At 35.2% G+C, this 23947-nt stretch overlaps 1 protein-coding gene across 1 annotated transcript; it reads left to right on the top strand.

Annotated features, from left to right (window-relative positions):
* Positions 1 to 5566: 5566 nt before the first annotated feature.
* On the top strand, positions 5567 to 22448 carry Smp_146340 (putative dead box ATP-dependent RNA helicase; the record flags this gene model as incomplete). Its single annotated transcript, XM_018795608.1, has 13 exons — positions 5567 to 5582; positions 14062 to 14138; positions 14180 to 14363; positions 14399 to 14445; positions 14481 to 14570; positions 14603 to 14891; positions 14932 to 15082; positions 15114 to 15213; positions 16764 to 17213; positions 19102 to 19184; positions 20110 to 20204; positions 21368 to 21595; positions 22381 to 22448. 13 exons carry the CDS (start codon positions 5567 to 5569, stop codon positions 22446 to 22448), a joined length of 1878 nt encoding a protein of 625 aa, XP_018649904.1.
* Positions 22449 to 23947: the final 1499 nt, after the last annotated feature.

Genomic DNA, 23947 nt, shown 5'->3' with positions numbered 1-23947 from the left:
AAACCACAAGATATACTTATTAATTAAGAAATGAAATAAATCTTGATACGAAGATGGATAGTAGCTAGCAGTGGAATCCAGGACGCGCGTTTCGTTCTATTTATTATTATTTACTATTATTATTATTTCTTATATCCCACTTATTCACAAACGTCAAGAAGGTACAAGTATTTATAAACAGTTGTCTACGCAAAATACTCAACATCCATTGGCCGGATACTATCGGCAACAGCGTTTTATGGGAGAGGACAAATCAGCTTCCAGCTGAAGAGGAAATTAGGAAAAGACGTTGGAAGTGGATAGGACATACATTAAGGAAATCACCAATGTGCATTACAAGGCGATCCCTAACTTGGAATCCGGAAGGGAAGCGGAAAAGAGGTAGGCCAAAGAACACATTACGCCGGGAAATAGAAGCAGATATGGAAAGAATGAATAACAACTGGAAAGAACTGGAAAGGAAGGCTCAGGACAGAGTTGGATGGAGAATGCTGGTGAGCGGCCTATGCTCCTCGACGAGGGGTAACAGGCGTAAGTAAGTAAGTAACTTATTCACAAAACATTTTTATAATGATTTCTTTTAGTGTTTACCTAATGCAACTGAAATTTATCAAGGAAAGTATGACCTGATGTTATGGTTAACTGCATTTCAACATTGATTAGAATTTGTTACATGATTTTCCGATAGAAATTTATGTATTTTATCGGTTGTCGTTAAGATAGAACTTCAATCTTTTAAATGATTATCATCCAATCACATATTTGAAATTTTTTATCAAGTTATTTAGTGAAACAACATCGGTCAATAGTCTGATCCATTGAAGTTAGTTATTAAGCAAAATAACTTTGAAAAATATGGAACCTTGATTGCAATCAGTACAAGCTACTAAAATGATAAGTCAAACACTGAGTAAAAGTTCAAATTGGCTCTAGAAGCTCTCTGTGTTCACTACGTACCAACAGGCTGAATAAGCGATAGATATCAGACTTTTAATTCTCAGAGGAATTGTAAAGTGTTATGTCCTATATCTTGTCAATTATCACGTGACAAGATCGACAAGTAGAACACTGACTTATATAAACTTGGCACTGTTCCAAACCAATCATGCATTAACGAGTACGAAGAGACTAGAGTCAACTCTCAGTCTTTAGTGGTTCTTCTCACCTGGCCCTACCCATTGAGTCTACAACACAGTATCAGCTTCTATGCATGAACCATGTATTTTAGACATACACAGTTTATATGCAAGCGAATCAGGCCGCATCATACCATAAAATAGAAAATAACAATTTTACAAGATGAAGCAGAAGGTAGCTGTGAGTTTGAGATACTGTAACTAATAAATTGGGAATGACTTAAGAGTAGTAAATCGTATAATAGTGGTCCATAGGTCAAATGAAAGCTCACAATAACAGAAATATAAATATGTATAATTTATTCACGTAATAGTTATCTAATAAAAATATATGTAATAATAGTCCACAAATAATTCCTAGCAGTTACTAATCATTTTTTCTTCGTAAGAATATGACATAAAGACCCTCGATAAAGTGGCATAAAGTTTTTAATAACGGTGGTGTTTTTTTAATAGCTACACTGATTAAGCGGAGCTTGGGTGCTAGATGTAATTCTGTCTGACTGGTTTCAATCGTTGGTCGTTTCTGTTTGTAAGAAAGGATAGAAGTCCTATTGAAATAATCACAGTAGGATCAGTTTACATAATTTGAGGTATGATATACTATATTCCATGCTTACTCAAAATCAAGTAATATAAAACCCGAGAAAATTAAGTAGGTCTTGTTCCTTGTGTCTTTGTCCGATAGACTTAACAATGAAGTAAACCAACCTATTGAATGGTCTTTCATCTAACGCTAGTCGAATAGGAGGAGCGTAAGGTCAACTACTGTTAAAATAGACTATACCAAACAGTGTTACTCAAGGATGGTCAGCAATCTCCACTTTTATGTAACTCTATAATAGAAGTACTCCAAGAAATAATATTTTCTTCGTCTGGGTTTTTAAGAATAAATTATCTAAATCGATATTCATTAGTCGACTTATTAACATGATTCTGTCCAATAATGATTATGACTAAGTCTAAAGTCTTTTGAAAGCTGTGAAAATTAACCTAAAAAGTTGTGAGATTTATTACTTGCCCTTTAAATTTAAAATATTTTTTTTTCAAAACAGATCAGATTCAGTACTTAGTTTTACTGTCGAGGTTAATTAAGTGGTTATGTCATCGATTTCATATATATCGGAAGTTTTATCATCACTAATGGGTTGATGGTTAAAAAAATCTCTATACGAATAAAAAAATTTCAGTGGAGGTTCATCAACTGGGGCCAGTAATAACACAAGCAAAATTTTCTACCGCCTACTGTACGCGATTTTTCCACAGTCGTATTATTCAAAGTTGATAGAAAGATATGAAGAGAGAGTAGAGAGATGTCATGGATTGACTATATCTAGGGCTGAGAGAAGTGATAAACCAGTATTATTTACTTTTGGTAAGCGATACATTCCAACCCGTACGATGACATCTAGATTTCACTCTACTCATTTATATATATTTATGATTTCACTTTACAACTACTTCCATGTCAAGTCGATTTTTTGGCATAAATATAGGTAGTGAGGTTGTTGAACTAGAGTTAAAATGAAATCGAAACATAAACAATTACACAATAACCTAACAAAGTAGATAATAAATATATTTTGTGGTATCCCAGTCAGTAAAATGTATTTATTATTAACTTTCTACACAATGCTCAATTAATTTGAAACTGCCGAGTTCAATTTTGGCATTGATATCTGCTAACAAAGTAGTTTAGTAAATGAATTTTATGAAATGAACTTTTACCATTTGGTTCCAAAGCAAGGTTCTGTGGATCAAACTCAATAATTCAAAAATAATGCATCACAGTTTCTAAATGTGTAACGGATGATAAATGTAATAATTTCTAAATAAAATAATTTATCCATGATCTTGAGCGACCCTTCATCGATTGCCTGAGGTGGATAACTGTCTCACACCCGACAAGTCCCGAGTAAGGGATCGTGGATGCGCACTTCTGAGGAGTCACGCGCCGGGACGAAACATGCGTACGGTGCTTCCAGGTTTTCAGTGGTGGTTTAGCTTTGGTTGACTCATGAATTCGATTGTAAAAATACTACGATCTCCACAAATCCCCATACTGAAAATAATTTATGTAAAATTCTTGTTACTAGAAAAAATGAGATTCAAAATATCACTGATTTTACTTAAAGTGTGAAAACAGCTTATTATTAGGACTGCTACGTATTCTGAAGTACCAAAGAGAGTTTGCTGTGAAGCTGTTGACATCAGGATTGGCGCTCTTATAAAATTTTTACCAAGGTTAATTTTACTTCAACAGGTGTTAAAAGCAAGAATAAACGAAGGCTATAAGAGATGGAAGTCAAATTGCACGGTATATTTCCACTCTAGGAGCGGTTGGAAAGTAAATTAATGCCGAAAAATATATGAGAGGTTAGATGCATAACGTATGAGTGGCATTCAGTAGGTTTTACAGAAGCTATTATCACTGAGCATTTCTAAAATGATCCATGCATACAGTAAGAATGTGAAGTAAAACACTGTTTCTGTCTGATAAAGACAACCTTCATGTAATTATTTAACCTAGTAGATAATCCTATTCTTAATAATCAATTCAATTTCACTCATTAATTTGATTTTATTTGAATTATATAGCCTGGAAGTATGGTCATTAATTTTTGTCATAATCATTACTTTTAAGATATTTCTATTCCTTGGATTGTCAGCACATTACCAAGTGAATCAAATGTATGACATTACGTTTAATTTATTCCCATATCTTTCCAAGTGATGCTTACTTTGATTATACGATAAACTTACTCTTTGGATAAAGGGAAGCATATTACTTTCCAACTAAAACTCATAGTTATTTTGAGAGTTCAAGGGACAAAAATTTATAAAATCAAGTGTTTCAGAGAAGCTACTAAAAACTTTGTAGGGTCGGTGAAATGTCACTGAATATCGAACAGATCATCGATCCCTGTCAAGGTCAAGGATAGTCAACGCGCACCAGTCAATATATGCCATGGACTGGCCCACGCGGCAGTGGTTGTTCTTTCACTTCTGTACTTTCGTGGTTGTACCTTAATTAATATATTCTTGTAATAACGTCCTTTGTGTTGTACAGTCTCCATAGCATCCATGGCCCCTTGTTACGTCGATGGGGGCAATCCACGTAAGGTGCTGGTCGCGAGGTGTGACTTCAGCGTTAGTTGGTTCATCACCATTCTCGTCTAACTCTAGTAGGCCCCCAATCATTTCGACATAGACCATCAACGTAGATGATTTACAACTTAATAGTAATATCTAGTAACTTATTTAATTTTGTTGGCAGCTGATTTATTCCCTTTACGTCTATTTATTAATGATTTATAAAGGAACTAAATTGTTGAGAAAGGTCCAATGAATAGGAAAAATGCTGGCAGTTGAGATGGGTGATCAAACAGGTGATTTATCTTCCAGTATAATACCTTGATTGAGGATCAAAACATCGCTATCAGTTGTGTTATCAATTGAGACGAAACTGATTTCATGACTGACGATATTAAAATACTTCATTTAAGAAAAAAATTTTGTTCATTTGATGGCTGTCCAGTTTTTTAGTTAAGCATACGAAATTACCCATCAATGAGAAGAAAAATGAAGTAATTTTGGTGTTTATATGAATCAATGATTCCTTAGTAGTTGATGACTACTTGATTTCGAATATCAAACACATTACATCCCTTTGTGTTCATCCAGTACTTCTTGATCAAATTGAGTTATTTCTGGGATTACTAGTTTGTACTATAGTTCAAATACTCCTAATTATCACAATGATGGAGTTATTTACACTTGAATGACTTATTGGATTACTATATGACTTGAATAAATGACAGCAAAACGTTTTGTCAGACACTCCAAATTAAAATTAGTTAGTCAAACATAAAAAGTGTAGCTGAGCCTGCTATGCTTGAAGAGATTATGAGATTCCCTAAATTTGGCGAACGCAACGAAGGATCAGTGACACGACGACAAGACAGCTAAAATATTCTAGTGCATCCCAGCCCTGCTATAACTAGACGGAAAAGTCCAGGGTCAGGTGAGGGAAAGCATATTCCATAAACATCCAGAAACACGAACAACAACAAACACACAACTCAAGTGTATATATGCAGCACGAAAATGTCCTTAGAAAACGTCACAAAATAACATATTGAAAAAGGCAACCAATCAGTGATAGTTAGGGTCCTTTCAAGTGGGAAATACAATCTGAAGGTAAAAATGAGCGCTTTTGGTGCAGAAACAAGAATTTTAAATTTTCAAAATAAAATTACAATAGTATGTTTTTCAAGTGAGTTTTGCTGATCGAACATCTCCAACAAATCCAATTTCGAGATAGCTTTTAAATACTTGTTTGAACGTTGCAATGCATTTCAGTCACCATTTTTTAATGAATACTAAGAGTTTCGAAAAGGTATAAACAGTGATATGTCTGTTTTTTAAACATGGTCATGATAAAAGGTAAGTAGAAAGGAAAGAGTTGATGGTTAGACAAAACATAAGGAATAACAAGCATTCGTTTGTCCAGATAGAGATTCAGAATAAGAAACGGGAAGCGGAGAGGAGAAGAAAGAGAGCCAACTCGTTTTGATCAAGTATGACTCAATATTTATGGTCAGACAAAATCAATTTACAGACACGTAATGAATAGGGTAATCAATTACACATTTACTCCAATGTAGAAACTGTCAATGTTAATAAGCGAATAATTGACAAAATCAAACTGTCATGAAAAGGATAAATAAATCAGTCCGTATGAGAGCTAGAATAACCCATGTAGGCCTGACATTGTATTAAAAACAACATAGGAGAGCAATAAGTGTGTACCGTTCCCTTATATGGTTATATGTCTTAATGGAGGATTGAGTTTGAATGCCTAAGAGTGAAAATGTCTAGCCTAGAATTGTTGTGAAACTGTTTTGTCTCAGAATGTGTCTCCTCAACAGTAATCATCCACGACCTCACCAATGAAGATCAGACACAAGTCCTGTAGGCTGGTGCTCAATCGGAAATCTATTTTATTTCGGTTTAATCAAGGGTTTCAAGCTTTTTATAAGTTTTACTAACTGAAAAAGGTTTATGATAATGTGGCTGGCTTTACTACCTGACCTTATTTAGTTAGTAGTTTGTTTTATATACTTTTCACTTTCAACGCCTTTTTATCTATCGAAGCAGTTCCTATCCTCTTGTTCACAACCAATTACCTCCTTAAGTTCTTTACATTTCTTCCATTCTTATTATCTACACTTTCCATACAATTTTAACACCATGAACCATGAATGTCAGCGATTCGAGCTGACAAAATGTCATTCCTGTTCTCTTAAGACCACCCTAGGAATAATAGGGATATGCACCATTGTCCATTCACCGTATCTGTCTACACTTCCCCTGACTGTAATTCCGATGGTGATAAAGATTTGTCTAACAGAAGAATATCTACTCTCTTTCAAAAAGCCAAACTCCCATTTGACTTAATTATATCAGGGGATTTCAGTGCCTGGGTGTGTAAATCAAGAATTGAAGGACACTTGCTTGGATCATATACTGCACTGGTTTGCTGAACAGGCAAAATTTGCGACAATGCCCAAAAAATCGCCTGTCCCTAGGAGGAAAGAACCATAAGTAGAAGAGATGTCGTCTGACATGGAGACTCAAAATGAAAACGATCGTGAAATCAAATAGACTCTATCACCACCACCCTTTCCCCATAGAAGACCGTCTCCCACTCTGTAGTACATGTTTAGACTTTGATCATTATCCAGTACTAGCACATATTTGTTTTAATCTTGGTGGGCGTTGGAAATTCACAACAAAAAGACCTTTTGAATTTTGGCTTAATAATTAAAACTTGAGGACTATGCTACAAGAACAAATATGTGAGGAATTAGTCAACCATCGAAATGAGGTCTACCTTGAAGTATATTGGCATAATCTCCAGAGAGTAGCATTGATGTCTATCAGTGAATAGGATCATACGTTTGAGGGAGATCACTCGATTTTGGTCACGTTTTATGAAATAGAGGACATTCCGAAACCCAACACTTCAAGCTTGGAACATAGATAACGTGAGTAGTGGTCGGCAGTGTAACAGAAACATATAGAGGAGGCAGATGCACTTGAAAACGGTCGATAACCTTCAGACATTAAATAAACGGGTATTGAAAATCAGGGAATTTGTGACACTATTTCACAGAAACATGTTAATTATTTTCTATCACTACCGATACTGATACTATTCATACTACTCTGCTACCGCTCTAGCTGATGTGGTTCAGCCACTTTAGCAGGTGAACATATGTGCTGGGTTCTATACTGGGTGTAACTCTGACTAAATGACATGGCTTCCTCAAGACTGTAAACTGATTGCGGCTATTTCATGTTCTGATGCATATTAGGTGACGGGTAATTTAACTTTTTACTGCATACTGAATAAATAACAAACTATTTCCAATCGATATATTCATCCCAAATAATATAAGCTATTAGATCGTTATCCACAGTCAACAGTCATCCGGTATATTTGAAAGTTTTATATACATAAAAGACACGATTGACATAAAACCTCTGTCTTAATGATACTTTTTGTATTGTCACTATAAGGTGCAAAACAGCAAGGCAAATTCACATTTGATACGCTATGTGAAGAATAAGTGTAAACAAACTGCCTTCTACAATGCTAGTTGGAGGGCGATTATTTGAGCCAAACTTCGAAACTACAGGTATCGGTGAATCAATAAAAGAAACAAGTCGATATCACATATTAAAAACAAAACGACTGGAAGCTTCAGGTGTACTTTGAAGGGAAAAAATACTTTGATAGCAATGTTTTTGAGATTCCTGGAGGTTTTCACCAACTTATATTAGTGGTGGCGTTGGTGAAAGTATATAATGAATATAATTTCTTTTAATATCTGTGTGGGTTTATGGATTTTGACGCGCTTGTTGGTTGTAGACTTGTATTTATGATGTATGTATTTGAATCAGAGAATTGTATAATATTATCTGGCATAAACAATTTGAGGCGATATTATTTGACTGTCGTTTGAATATTCAACTGAAAAACATTTTCGGACAGTTAAGTAGAGTATTTTGTTGGTGGAAGTGTGATAATTGGACCCATTTGAATAATTGTGTTCATTTGGAGTCCCAGGCGTAACGCGACTGAGGCCGAATAGAACCAAGTGAGTACAAATGAACTTATTGTATTTGAAAATTCGAAATCAGGTAGTCATCAAATACAAAGGAATCATTAGTTCATACAAACACCACATCCGCCACAGCTTAAGTTGAGATCTAAGTTTCTGTATTCAATTGAACGTCTTCCCATTAGATTCATCATAAGTCTGTCCGACTGTGTATTATATGTAGACTCTGTATGATCTAGGATATACTCATTAGTATTAGAATTAACGACTGAAATTGGAATGGACTCACCTGGGTCTTGGAATTGTATACAATCATCATGTTGGTTGTGTACTGAAACCACCGATATCTAGAATTTGAATCGTAGACTTTTCAACATTACCTTCCCCCACGAAATCATGTAGGGCCCTTATGTCTCAATATCATGACTAATTCGACGTTCCAAATTTGCATTATCTTCTTATATCTCACATTTCGACTATCATATGTGATTATTTGGGAATACACACTGACACGTAATCTGAGGCATTCCATCATGTGACTTTGACTTGCATAAAAAATATGATACATATTCCTTTTCTTATTCATACTAAAATTCACAGATAAGTGTGCATTGATATGTTTAATTAACATATGTGATTCGTCTAGGCTTGATTCATCTGCAAAACAATCAAATGGAAAATATGCATCTGCCGAAGATCCATTAGGATAATCTTGGACTCGATTTGGATTTTTGGCTCGTGCGAAGTTCACATATGGGCAAAATAGTTCTCTGATTGCTTCGGGAAAACTTGCTATACTCTCTGATTCATTATACGACTGACTAGGGATTCTACTCGACACGCATTGGTTTTGAGAATATCCAACATCTGATACAATAACATCAGAAATACGACTAGGATTCGACTCATCCGGAACATATTTGTTACGTTCGTTAGGGATATCACAGAGATAAATCCATTGTGAGAACAAATAACATCTGATGTGACACCGTAAGAGCTGTAATCAGATTTTAACTCATCTACAACTTGTAGCTGTAAATAATTCCCCAAAATCAATAGCTCGTTAAGTGTTCGACATTGGATGCTGACCACGTTGTTTAAGTGGACTTGTTTAACTGAAGGCTTTCGGTCATGCATCCGTACCAGACCACGTTTCAACTCGGTGTGGGACACAGTTCCTACGTTTCAATAGTTAGCTAAGAACGAACGCCTCTCGATATATTGGTAACGTATCAAATGTATCTTTCCTACCTCTTCTCGTCTGACTTCTGATTTATATCGGGCGTAAGAAGGTTTCGAATATAGAAGTTACTACTGGCCGCTAGTTGTAAAACTAGAATACCAGTCGTATCCTCAAACTTATTCCTCACATCTACTTAAAACTTCACTAGAAATAAATGAACCATTAGAACAAACAATATCTGATAAAGTCAGAGTTCTGATCACGATTTGGCGCACTCCATATATCTCCCACATATTTGTAAATAATTTTGTTATAAATACATGAATCATGGGAACAACGCGAATCTGGTAAAATAATATCATGAATCTGATCAGAGTATGATTCATTTGAAACATTTAACTTAATAGGATCGAATTTACAAACTTCGGCATTAGTTGCATCGGAATGAACAGTAGTTTAACAAAATGCCCGAATACGTTCAATTTTTAACAAATTTAAAGCATTTAGCACTACGAAATACACATAATGTCACAGAACAAGCATTTAACAAACTTGTGCTCACCTTCGTGAACTGTTTCACAATTTAGTGAATTGTTGTCGGAATAACCTTGATTACGCATTGAACTGCGACGACGTACTGAAGTAGTGAAATTCCTGATGTCATGGCGAATCATTTCACTGATTTTTCTCCTTTACCACCTTCGAAATGTGTATACTTTACATGGTCCAGTAGTAGTTGCTTGAGAGTTGCATGAGGGAATGAAATCGGCCTGTATGGAAATGACGAAGCTTCTATTAAGCTATATGCTTCTGTTCCGATAAGTGTAAGGAAATGAGACACAATATTACCATCCTCAACATTTTCCTTAGTCATAGCCCAGCTTTCGAAACTTTCTATATAATCCACATCAAAGTTTGAATGTATGTCCAACCACTCCACTACAGGCTCCAACTCGACGCCAATAAGATAATTTAAAGTATTTGAAATATTATAGGAACTAAGAATTCCTTAAATAAATCGAATAAGGCGAAATAGAACCAAGTGTTTACAAACAAAAGTGTTTGTGATATTGAGGAGTATTTGAATTATAGTACAAACTAGGAATCCCAGAAATAAGGCAATTTAATCAAGAAGTGCTAGATGAGCACGACCGAATGTAATGTATTTGATGTTTGAAATCAAGTAGTCATCAAGTACAAAGAAATCATTGGTTAATACAAACACCACAAAATGTTTCGCCCCGACTTCATGAAATCATGTTTTTGGATATTTTATCATGGCTGCATGGATATCTAGTTACTCAACTAACGGAAATTATTGAAATCGTTAACGTGGCGTCACTGATTAGGATATATAGTAAAAACATAATTGATCAGTGTTCGATCACCTTTGATCGCTTCGTGATCTCAATAAAATTTAACAATCTGCACAACTCTATCCTGATATCAGCATGATGCCATTTTGCTTCCTGGTGAGATTAAAAATGTCCCCATTGTTTGTTTGTTTTTTGTAGGAGAGGCCGCAAAGTCCTGCTATTAAATCGGTAGTTTCTCCTTTTGACACGCTGAAGTGAGTCGGAATCTGTTATGAAACATGGATTAGGTGGTTTAAACCAGTTTCACTGATATACGGGACGTTATTCTGTGAAATATGACTTCTTTTACTGACTTGCCAAGTTGCTTCTTCATAGCCCACCAGGCAACAGAGCGAATGTTACTGAACTAATCACAAATACTTCTAGTTATAACATTTATCAAATTACTACTCGTGATTACATAGCAGAGGAAAATAACAATTTTGTAGGTTCTCAGAATCTTTTTACTGACCTCTAAGAACAATCACAAATACAAGTAGTAAATAATGTGACTATGTACTATTATTACGGGTCAAGTTATTAATTATTGTACCGCGGCAATCCGTTCTGTGCGCTACCGTCACCTGGATCTGGTTTGTTTCGTAAGTAATGATCCATAAGTTATACTCCCTTATATTATTCTCTGTACGGCAACAATGACCTCTGTATGTAGCAAAACTCATTGGGTTTCTGAGGTTCATATTGTCAAGCCTCAGTGTTTCGGAACCTAATTATAATTGGGTTAGCAATTCAGTTTTCTCCAGACTTTCGTAATAGCTCATATTGTACTTGACTGATTCGTAATTTCAATATAATTTTCGTAAGCGTAGTATTGTATTTCCGTCTCAGAATTTTTGTGGGATGGTTCTCCGAATGTATCTGACCGAATCGGGTCATCTAATCTTCGGGACTTTTGAGGTTTACTCTGAGGCCGTTAAAAAATTTATAGTTTCCCTCAGACCACGGAAAACTTTGTAGGTTTTCAATCTCACCGCTTCAAAACGTTTCTGTGGAGCTTTCTCTAAATTGGTGAAATTTTCCTCAAAATCAGGAGATTGGTAAAGTTTATGAAACTAAATCTGAGCTTAATTGTTTGGTTCGATTTATGTACTTCATATGGTATGTACCATACTTAAATATAATGTGGTATTAAAGACTCGTAAGCAGTAATTTACGGAAACTACCGTTTAGCAGTTCTGTATAATCATACTACATGATATGAAGCAGATAAACTTATGTTTGTCTGCTTTTCGGTGCGTCTATTGCATATAATTCAGTTACTTAGTGTGATTTCACTAACTTGATCATAGGAAACACGTTTTATTAAGGCTGTTCACGTTGCTAAAGCGTGGTTTAACCCTCAATCACTGACTGATGCCAAGTATTATTGATCACGAAATCACCACTTCTTGGTGCTTGTAGAAAATTATTTCTGCGCATATAACCAAGCCCACAGTGTTGTAAAATTCTAGTTGATTACTCAAATTTTCATAATCTAGTTATCAAACACGTTTCCAGGTGTGGCTACAATCATATATGGTTAGTAAAAAACGTCTGCCAGGTACGCAGATACGTGGTCAGAATTCTATGTAGAAGCCTACAGACGTGACGTATGTGAAATTCAGGCACTTTAAAACAGAATTATTTCATTGAGGCTATCAAAACCATGGGTGGGGGGTAATGAAGCAGGTATCGGGATTTTATTATATGAGATAAATAAAATGTCTATAGGTTTGTCAAACAAACTTATAGCTTTGAACCCTCATACCTTCAAGCTACTAAGTTCTCAAACAGAACAGACATATTACATTCGGTAAACAGCCATTGAAACAAAAAAAATTCATGTGGCTCATCAACCAGGTACTCGTTAGTGTTATCAGCCCCCAAATGCCCTGGTACGGCCTAGAGTGGGGAGTATCCGCCCACTTTTTTGAAATGCTCTCACACGGCCACGCGTATACAGCCTCTGTTAGGAAGGTCCTACTCACTGCCTCCTCGTGGCAGGGGTGTTTACGTAATTGAGAGGACAAAAAGCGAATGCCCAGCACTTTAATCGAGTTGGTGGGCACGGAAAGTCCACTTAGAGGAATTAGGAAACCCTGATTCCAAACCAATGGTGCACATAGGCTCCAGTATCCTGAGGGAACAAATGGCGTATGAGTCAATTGTTGGTCACCGGCTACCATGGGACTGCACCTCCTCATGTTTAGCAAAGTTTTATAAGCCTCTTTGGTCTTAGGTATACATAGATTTATTTCACCTGCCACGTCACCCCTAGCACTCAAACAACCACAGATATATGAACTCAGCCATTTAAAACTGTCTATTTTAAAAGGTGCGTGCAAGTACGTTTGCCTCCCCGTCTTGAAGAAAAATTACATTTCGAAAGTGCAAAGTATTTGTATCATTTCCTAACACTAATATTTAGCTGGGTGGTACATGTATCACCATATAATGAGATAATGTTGTACGAAAGCGTTAGTTGAGTGGAAAAGTTAGGTAAAGATTGGTAGTTCACTTAGTATTGGAATGCCATGTAAAGCTTTTTGCTACCAGAGATTTTGTCTTTGAATAGTTTGAGTGCTTATTTAGGACTAGGTCTAGCACCAATTTTATCTATCCAGTAGTTTGACCGGACACTAGCAGTACTTTAATGATAAGTATGTGATCATCCACGGTTTTGTCATATTTCACCTTTAATGATTGTATCGTATGGTTGCATAATATCACAAGTCAAACTGATGCGCATGATGCCCCTCATTCAACTGATAGTTGCATATTGCGGTTTCATAAGTTTTGCAAATTTACAGGTATCAGATAAGCCTTTTTAAATGCATTTTTAGATTTCATCGACAATCATTTCACTAGCTCTGATATAACTCCCTAAATATTTAGCCAACATGTCGGTTCAAAGGGTTGATAAGTTATAGTAAACGAAATAAAATCACTAGCCAGATTAGCTAGTAATTCCCAACTGTTATCCTTGAAATCATCTAGCAATCCCACTATGAAGTAATTGTGAAGTCAGTATTTCGGTTTGACGTAGTATCTCTGTTTAGCTTCAAATTTAGTCCTCATTCAATCATTTTGCTTAGTATAGAAGACGGTAGAACGGTTTCTCCATATATATTGTCAAGTAAGAGCTTAAGTTATTGTCATATCATTTCTGTTACAAACCCAGTAAATGAATCTCACATGAGAATTTACAATCGGTTCTGAACTTTGAATCAGTACTGTAGAGTTTTTTATCTTTACAGGCTTTCAACAGCAGTCACTTGTAAATCCTATTTCTGTTCAAATGATATTTAATCCGAATTTCTCATTCGATACGCCAGTAAGTTCCTTTCATTTTTTGCCAATCAAATGGTATTCTAGGATATCGCACCAATTGTGGAATCTCAAAATATATCATCCACCCATATATCAATTAATAGATTAGTAGATACCTTAATAGAGACCTACCGCAAAGACATATGCTCCGACGAAAGTGTTGAGGTTTGCAGTGATGCTGTTCCACCAGGAGTTTTAGAAGATGAAAGTTCCACTACTCAGTTTACAGGTAATTGTGTTGTCATTTTAACTAATAGATTATAGACGTCGTTAGAGATAAAAATAATCGTGTTCGCAAGAAAAAGGATGAGGTAAACGTGTGTTTTTGTTTACCATCTGTTAAAAGTCAGAAAAATTTAATTTTGCTCATGCTGTTACAAAATACAAGCAGGTGTCTTCATTTATAGAACTCAGTTTAGCTAAACCATTACTTAAAGTAAGCGCAGAATAAATTGTTCTCAGCATTAGTCACTTACTGAAATGTCCTTAGACAAACCAACTCCTATTCAGTGCGCATGCATCCCCGTCGCCTTACTTCACCGTGACATATGTGCTTGTGCCAGGACAGGGTCCGGTAAGACGTTGGCGTTTTTGCTGCCTGTTTTGGAGAGACTAGCAAAAAAGTCAACTGATTTTAATCACGCAGTTACTCGAGCCCTTGTGATCAGTCCGACTAGAGAGTTAGCTGTGCAGATTTTCAACGTCGCCGAAAAACTAGTTAAATATTGTCCAAAGCTCAGAATCCAGTTGGCGGCTGGTGAGTTACTCTATTGTCAAATATATTTTTGAATAAATAGGAGGACTTGATTTACACTCACAGGAGGCTTCCTTGAGATTGAATCCTGATTTGGTAGTTGCAACACCGGGACGTCTAATCGACCACCTCTCAAATGCTCCCAGTTTCAACTTACAACACATCGAATACCTTGTATTGGACGAGGCTGACAAGTAGGTATCGTATTTATTGTTTTTTTGTAAGACTTTTAGACGAATACTTTGCAGAGCAAATAGGAGAAATTATTAAATTCTGTAGCACAAAACGACAGACCTTGCTGTTTTCTGCTACAATGACGGAAAGTGTAAGTTGTCGAATTACTTTTGTGGTAAAATTTGGGTTGTTTTTCCATGAATTTCAACTTCAGAGCTCAAAAATTAGTCTTTCCCTTATTTGGCTTAGTCTTTAAAACTGAATTTAGAAACTGGCACATGTATACATCGGTTCAGGTTGCCACCTCCTATTAGCACAGTGAGATAAAATTGTCAGGGCGTCCCAGAGTAGTAGAGGTAGTAACAATATTAATGCTAGTAGGGAAGATAAGATATCGAAGATGCGACCTGCGAAAATATTATTATTATTAATACATATATATGTATTATTATTATTATTATTATTATTAATATAAAGACATTATGAAGGGTTTAGAAACTTGGGATCTAAGGGAAGACAAAGAGTGAGTGCACTTGCACCATTGCAAATGGTTCTGAACCATGCCATTCAGAGTGTCTAACTATTGGTTACGATATTCATGCAGATCTTAATCAGGTAGTCTGCACCTACCTACATGCATGGCTTATTTCAATAGTCTTTGTTTTCATGGACTGATGTCATGTCTTGGTTTCGTCGCTTGTGTGATAATTTACCAAGCACATTTGCAAAATTTCTGAAAAAAGATGTTTTGGTGCTCGTGCGACAAATGGACTAAACCTATGTGGGGGGTTATTAATAGTTATCTCATGATCCATATTTTGTAAACGACTGGTCATTAAGTCATCTTTGCTTCGTCAATTTCGCTTTGATTTGGGCGCCCGGCCAGTATATCAGCCCTCACACAAATCGATTGATTCGTTTGGCGCATATGTATTTGGTACCTCCTTGTACCAATGTTTGTGTTTAAATATAACAAAAAATAAAATACATTTTTGATTGGTGATACCTTAAGTGAATCTCATGTATTGTTTTTGTTAGATTATAGAATAATTATTAATTCCTGGTAAGATAATTTAGCACACCCATTGTTTTATTTGGTGCAGTTGTTGAAATAACGGAATCTAAGTAACATAAGTAGTAATACCAAACTTTTTGCAGGGAATTTCTCTCCTGAATGTAAAATGTTGCTTCAGGTCTGGTTTGCGTCGATGCCATCTGACCATGAAGAGTGTAGCAGTTAGACGCGTTGACATTGTCACATCTGGAAGTTTTGTCAGGTGCACTCAGTCGGGTGCTGTGAAAGTATATTTAGATTTTGTCAACTTCCGTAATTTGTGGCACAGGTGATAGTTCAGTCTGTTTGTCAAAAGATCAGTACACTGTACCTCAGTCCTCTTTGTATTACTTTACAGCTATGTACTTAGTGGATGTTCATAGGTTATAATATTTATTTCTAGCTCGGTAAATGGTTATAGTCACTGTGGAGTTTTGCTGTACTTCTTACTACTATGCTTATAATGCTGTTTTTTAAGGCGTATATGTGTAAATAAACTGGTTTTTATTTTATTTTCTGGGACTTTGCTCAATTGGCTATGTGGTAATTCTACATTCGTATAATTATTTTGATGTAAATAGTACTTTTTGTGATTTTTCTGTGTGGATAGTTTATATCATTCTTTATATCATTATTTTATGGATCAGGTTAAAGAACTTGCTATACTTTCGCTTCGCGACCCAGTACAAGTATTCCTCAATCAAGCAACTGCTGTAGCCCAATGCTTACATCAAGAATTTGTTCGCATCCGTCCACACAGAGAGGATGATCGACGAGCGATCGTCATAGCCTTACTGATGCGTCATTTTCGTAAACGGACCATAGTTTTCCTACCAACTAAGAAGGATTGTCACAAAATGCATATTATGTTAGGTTTGCTTGGTCTTTCATGTACTGAGTTACATGGCAATATGACTCAAGCACAGAGGTTAGAGGCTTTGAAGCGTTTCTCGTATGTTGGTACAAGTGATGAATGTAAAAATAAAAGCGCGACTGACCAGCTTACTGAAATGAATAATCCTGATATACGCCCTGTTGACATTCTTTTGGCAACTGACTTAGCATCAAGAGGTTTGGATATTCCCAATGTACAGACAGTAAGTTTCAATTGTGCCTTTGTTGTTTCAGTTGTTATACTGTGTATCAAGTACTTTGATATTTTTAAAGTAAACAGCAAGGTTGTTAGGTTGTACCAAACGCCAACATTTCAGCTTAACCAACCCACTGATTGTCTATCAAAAACTACGTAATTGTAGCACCCTCCTTATTCAAGTGATGGGCTAATTAGTGTTCCTTATGATAATATTTCAAGAGTACAACTCTGATGTTTGTTATTTGCCGAAAATCACTGTCTGTGTTATTTCTAACAAACTAACCTTTAGTCAATCACGTTTTGTCAAACGTTATAAATATTTCCATCGTTTGATCATATCTAATTACTTCAGATTTGTCTGAATCTGTAAAAAACATACTTTACTGTATATTCATTGAGCTTCACTTTTGAGATTTATTCGATTAACTTGGCAATTGTAAGACTCAGGCAAGAAGCTAGACTAAATATATGTCATGTTACTTTGTATTTGTAGGGATTTATAGTGCCCGAAGTCTGATTCCATAATAAACGACGATAAGTGAACCACAAAATAATCATCCGTCTTATTTCGTATATTATATTTAGACCAACCCCGTTGGACAACCGTGATAATAAAAGTGAAATACGGTTTGAGTTGGAAGAGTTTATTGCAGGCGTTTATCTACGCAGAAAGACAGTAAAATGTGCAACATGGAAGAAGGCTTCTCAGACAACTCGATTTTACCAAGCATGACTCAAAATTTATAAACATAGAAGAAATACAATTGTACAGATACATACGTACTAGCATACACACATTTTTAAAACAGGATCAAGGTTAGACGTGAGTAACCGACTTGGTCAAACATATGTGTGCACAGTTACTTGGAAAGATTAGATCAGTTTATTCGTCCAAAAGCTAGGATAATCCATGCAGGCGTGTAACAGTACAAAATGCTACAGATTCTCAAAAATAAGTGGTAACAACTTTGGGTTAATTTTTGGCCCTCAGTTTCTTCAAAGAGTAATTGAGACTACATTGATGCTTGATGCAATGACCAGCTTATTAGTGTCATTTTTGGACTGGAATATATATCAGTCTCATCCTTTCAGTTTTCGACTGGTTAATCCCCCCTTTATTTTCTGATGTGAAGTGTTTCATGGTGTGCTGATACACATGTATCAGGACCTACGTTTTCTATGACTAACAGGTTACGTGTAGATATAGATTGTCTTAACAATTGACCTATGTATAGTATGTGTTTAGTATTAGTAGGCATACATGATAATCACTATTATTTTGGGGTTGTGTGAGGTATAAAACTAGTTATACAAGCGTGAATCGGTAATTACTTATGTTTATCTACTATCAGAATTTTACTTGTAGTAACTGTAGCACGAAACATTTTTAATTCTAATGATGAGAGATACCCAGTTTCATTTGTTGTTTCTTATCTTCGTACATGAAAATGTTAGAAAAACATTTTTGTAATATTGTGTACACTAATTGCCTGCTGGCTATGCGCACATTAGTGTTATTAGGACAATAGATTTGGTAGGAATCTTTTTTTTGCCATCAAATCAAAGCTAGGAATTTAGCGAAGTATATATATATATATATATATATATATATATATATATATATATCAATTTTGTGTGTGGATTGGGTACACTTAGTGTATGGTCCTCGTGGTATCCATTTTAGTTATTTTCGAACTAAAAATTGAGTTGTTCAGTGAATCCGTAGGAAAATTACATAGAAATATCATTGATTAAAGAATCATTTCTGATGTATTATTCACAAGTTGATTACTGTTTGGAAGATCTTACTTCTTATGATTGTTTTGTTAGCTACCATAATAAAAGTCCTAGTGTTGCTATTAACTTAACAACAAAGATTTTTAAATTTTAAGGTTATCAATTATACTTTACCTCAAACTATGAAGCAGTATGTACACAGAGTTGGTCGTACCGCTAGAATTATGAATGTCGGTCGGTGAGTTCCTGTTTGTAGGCTTTTGCTTTCCCAGTATTTGTAATGTTTTTTTCTACGTTTCTGTTTACTGTTGGGCAACGACAGTTAAACACACAAAAAAATCACTTAGTTATATGCCCTCTTTTTGGACGTTGATAGGAAGCTATGTTCTTATAACTCAGCGATGTATTTCTTATGGCACGTATTATAGCTTGTTGAGTAATTGTTTAGTTATTTTAGTAAATGAACAATCCAGTCAGTTTTTGCTTACTCTTACTAGGGGCACAGAGTAAACATTTATACCAGGTAATTATTCTTTACATCAAAACTTGTGAACTATCACAACTGATTCTGAATATGATAATAACTGAAAAAAGAAATACCAATATAAAAATCTAATCAACTTGTAAACGGTTAGAACTTCAGCTTTTATCGAACTATATTCCATTTAGTTTAGTTCTATCTCTCAACAATTCATACCGTGTTACTCATCTATATCAATAGATGTTGTGTCGTTTTTTTTCAATGAATAAACAAACTCTCGTCAAATTTATTAATCTTTGTTATTTTAAAACTTATCTGATCCTTACAAAACTTATAATTAAGATTTGATTGCATTGAGAGTTCAAAGTATATAAGTGCTATATATTACTGTTGTTTATATGAAAACTACTCACCATCTTATGTACAAAAATCAAGCGATTAAGACGAAGATTTCTAAGTAAAAGAAGCTACTAAAATAAAGATCAATTCTGAATTAGGATTGAGGTGGAAAGTGTCTAGTTCGTTTTATTTGTTGCAAGGTTTCTGTGTAAATATGGAATATGTTCCTTTTAAGCTTAATTACTATTACTAGTTAGTACAAGATTTCTAAATTCTGCGAGTTATAATTGTTTTGGTTACATTGTCATTTTTAATCAACTTTGATTGATAATTTCATTTGAAGAGCGGTGTCTTTAGTGGGTGAGGATGATCGGAAAGTGATGAAAGAAATAATGAAACAAGCACCTTATCCAGTTAAAGCAAGAGTTATAGCATCAGGTTAGTTTTAATAACCGCTCTCCCATGATTAATAAACATATTTAACTAACATAATGTCTCAGAATCAGCCGCCATAGTCTAGATAAGTTCATTTTTTTAATCGTTCTTTGGATCCCGTGTTCGAAAATTATTTCATACCTTTTATTCTGTGTATTCATTCATTCTTATCGAATCATATTCTCTTTCTGTCACTGATATCACTGCTACTTTGATATTCATCTTGACAATTTACCTCGTTGTGCTTATGTAGTGTGGTAATTTGAACAGTTGCGCATATGTTGCAGGTTCTACGTCATTTATAACTGACTGACCGACTACAGTTTGGTTAGTTTTAGTCAGTAGTTATAAAAGTTCTATTCAGTAGTAGCTGTTGCACAACCTTCGACATGAATATGAATAGAAAAACTAAAACAACCAGCCTCTAAATCATTACCTGAGTAACTTGGTCGCATGACTGAAGTTTTGATAACCATGTTTACAGTCTGCTAATCATCATACATGATTAGGAGAATTTACGGTTATAAATCGTGATCAAAATTTGAGTGGATGGTTTTGCACAAATTGTGGATCGAGTAAATAAAATCTAAAAGACAAAATGTATCTGTAATCGTTTTCGCAATTGAGATTAAATTATTTCAACGGTAAGAGTGTACTTCATTGACAGCCTTGAGTGAACCAGTCTGATTTAAGATAGCGCCTCACGGAAGGAAGATGAAACTAGTCACTTATGGGAAGTATGCATTTTGTAAACTGCAAAGTAAGCTTCAAATTAGGGATTATTAAATAGTTTTTTCTTATTCTTGACTAATTAATTACTTGCTGAGTGCCGTCGAAAATAATGTATCCGTCTGCTTTAATGTAAAAGTCAAGAAAAATATACGAATAATAGAAAGATCTAGTGTGATGTTTAGCACTTGCACGTCTACATCGGTCTGATAATCGTCAAATAAAGATACTAGGGATTATACAGCACAAAGTTGTCTCTAACCTGTTCCATATGTACTCTTAACACAACTTTAGAACATAGTACTTTTGGATATACCTTGAAGAAAATGCCTATATGTTTTAAAAGTTTTAGATTCATGATTTATTAATTTTAGTTTTTCATCTATAAATGTTTCGGGGAGTTAAACTGTGTAATGTTTTTTGCGTTTATTTTCTAGATGTTATTGCTACTTATCAGTCCAAAATTACCCGCTTGGAACCTATAATTGGAAAAATCTTGGCTGCAGAAGCTGAGGAGCGAGAGTTAAGGGCAGCCCAAAGTCAACTATCCAAGGCTGAGGAGTTAGTCTCTTGTATGAAATCTGGAACGACACCGCTCTCATGTGTGGAAAGGAGAGTAGACTGGTTCGCTGAACGTAAACGTGATAAAAAAACTATTGGTCGAAGTAAGCTTAAAGCGCATAACTTATCCAGGTGTCGTGTATTAACTTTTACCTTGATAAATACCGAATTTACCTTTTTGAAAGGATACATTTCCAAACAAGTTTCTCTGGAGTTAATGTAGATTTATTTAATCAGTTGTCGACGTAGAACTCGACACAATCGTGTATCAATTCAAAACGAAACGCTACCTCATGTTAGCACAGTAAAGAAGGAAATCGACAAGATCAGGAACGCAGAACTTCTCTTTAAAGCTGTAACAATACTGCTGTCCCTTCCCAATAGCACCATCAGCACTTAAAACAGACCAGATGACAGTATGTCCAGCCCTCAGACTGATCATTATCTTAGTTCTGTTGGTAATTTCAAACAACCATTTGGGAGAATTAGGTGTAATCCATCAAAACCATATACTTTACTGCTTCTATTTAGTTATGGGTATTTACACTTAATTGAGATCCCATTGATAAGTGGTAGGCTTCTAAATATCAGCTTGATGCCAGCTGAACTGTTCTCCAAAGTATTTCAATCACCTTGTTTGACGATTGATCAAGGCTAACTAAAAGCTAACTTTTAACCAATCTGGAGAGTTGTCTGTTCTTACCTGTCATCGCTGCTACTCCATCTTCTTTGCTTTCATTATCTACCACTACTCTTGATCATCTCGTAAACTCCCTAGTTTTATTAAAGTTCCCTTCGCCTCTCGTGTTCGGAGCCTTTCAAAATGAGTTCTCAATGATTTATTAATTTAGTAGGAGATTCATTGGTCTTTCTTGATCATTTGTTATAGTTTCCAAAGAGATCACGCTGCTGGCTTTTGCAGAGAACTGCAAATCGCGCCAGGCTACCCAAGTATAAACGTCTATCTGTTGGATTAACTGTTTGGTCCAAACATGTCCATAACACTTTCATTTTCGAATTGAGCTCGGTCTTTTTGATTAAGCTCTCCTGTATTTAGTAAATACTCAAAACGTGGTCTGAGTATAAGCGTTTTTTCGAACGCGTTGATTCTTTTATTAACTCTCAAAAAGTCTGTAGATCCGTGTACAGTGAATCGCGCTGGTTCACCACACTAGCTTGGTAAGATTTTTGGGAATGGCCAGTATTATATCTTTTATTCGGATCCTGGAGAAACACAATACGCTTTTATCCTATTCAACAAGGTTTGAGATCTCCAACATATTTGTGGAGCGATTTCAGGAAACCAATGATATATGGTAAGATGAGGTTGCCAGCATTGGTTGTTCATCAAAGCAAAGATAGGATCAGATTTGATAACGGAGAGAATTGGTAGCTGAGAATATTAACTTCAGTGTTGTTAAAAACGATTGGACCTACTATACTATGAGCTAGTGTAAACTCCTAGCAATTAAGAGGAAAATATGGACAACAATCATATCACATTAACAGACCAGCTTATTTTGATCGTGCAGTGTTGACTAAATTTGCGTCAATCTGTATTAAAAACACGTAAAGGGCGAATCGTTAAGCTCATATATATTGGTATTGTCATCAATAGTTATTTTGATTTCTATTTAGTTCACACGAATACATCTTCGATAAGCACAAAATCGTAACTCGTTTGTGTTGAGATATACATGATGTTGAATGGGCTGCTATATATTTAGTTGAGAATATGCAGGTGGGCAGTATGCTCTATGAAATGTAATTACAAATTGATAATCCCATACTGGTTTGAATACAATGCCAGTTTTAGTGTGTGAACATTAATGCTGCCTAACTTTCTAAGCTAATGTAGGGTAGGTTAGAAAATGAATTTCATTTTACAGCGTTTTTATAAACTATATTTAAACTAATACTAACACTACACTTTCTCAAAAGACACTAAAGCTTTTGAAATCAAGTGGTTTAGTTAGTTATTTGTGGAAAGAATTAGAGACGATTTTGCAAAGAAAATTTATTTTTGACGATGACGTTCACTAAAGTTATTAGAACATAGTGTGTAATGAGTCGCAAATCGTTAGGAAATATCTAATACCAAAAGAAGGTTCTATGATGGTCCGACAGCTAATGAAAAGATGTTACGATGGAGATAGTTTATAGCTGAGAAGTAATTGCTCTGTAGATGAACATAAAGAATCGGATAGTTTATTGTTATAATAATAGCTTATTAATAATTATGAAATGATGGATTTGTAGGCATTGACTATTGAACATGAAAGATACGAAGTAGAATATGTTGCTTTTGTACATGGATTAGGTTCATATTTGTGGACTGCTAAAGCCTGTGTGATGAATACGTTTCTTTGTTTGTATTTCTTTCGATCCAATTTGTTTGACTGTATGGATGGTTCTAAAAGAGGTTTTTGGTGGAGAAACGTGACCACAACTTACAA

This window comes from Schistosoma mansoni, chromosome 2 (assembly GCF_000237925.1).
Source record: "Schistosoma mansoni strain Puerto Rico chromosome 2, complete genome".
In the NCBI taxonomy this organism is placed as follows: domain Eukaryota; kingdom Metazoa; phylum Platyhelminthes; class Trematoda; order Strigeidida; family Schistosomatidae; genus Schistosoma; species Schistosoma mansoni.
Note: the sequence above shows the minus strand (reverse complement) of the source record. Positions and strands in the feature narration are given on the sequence as shown.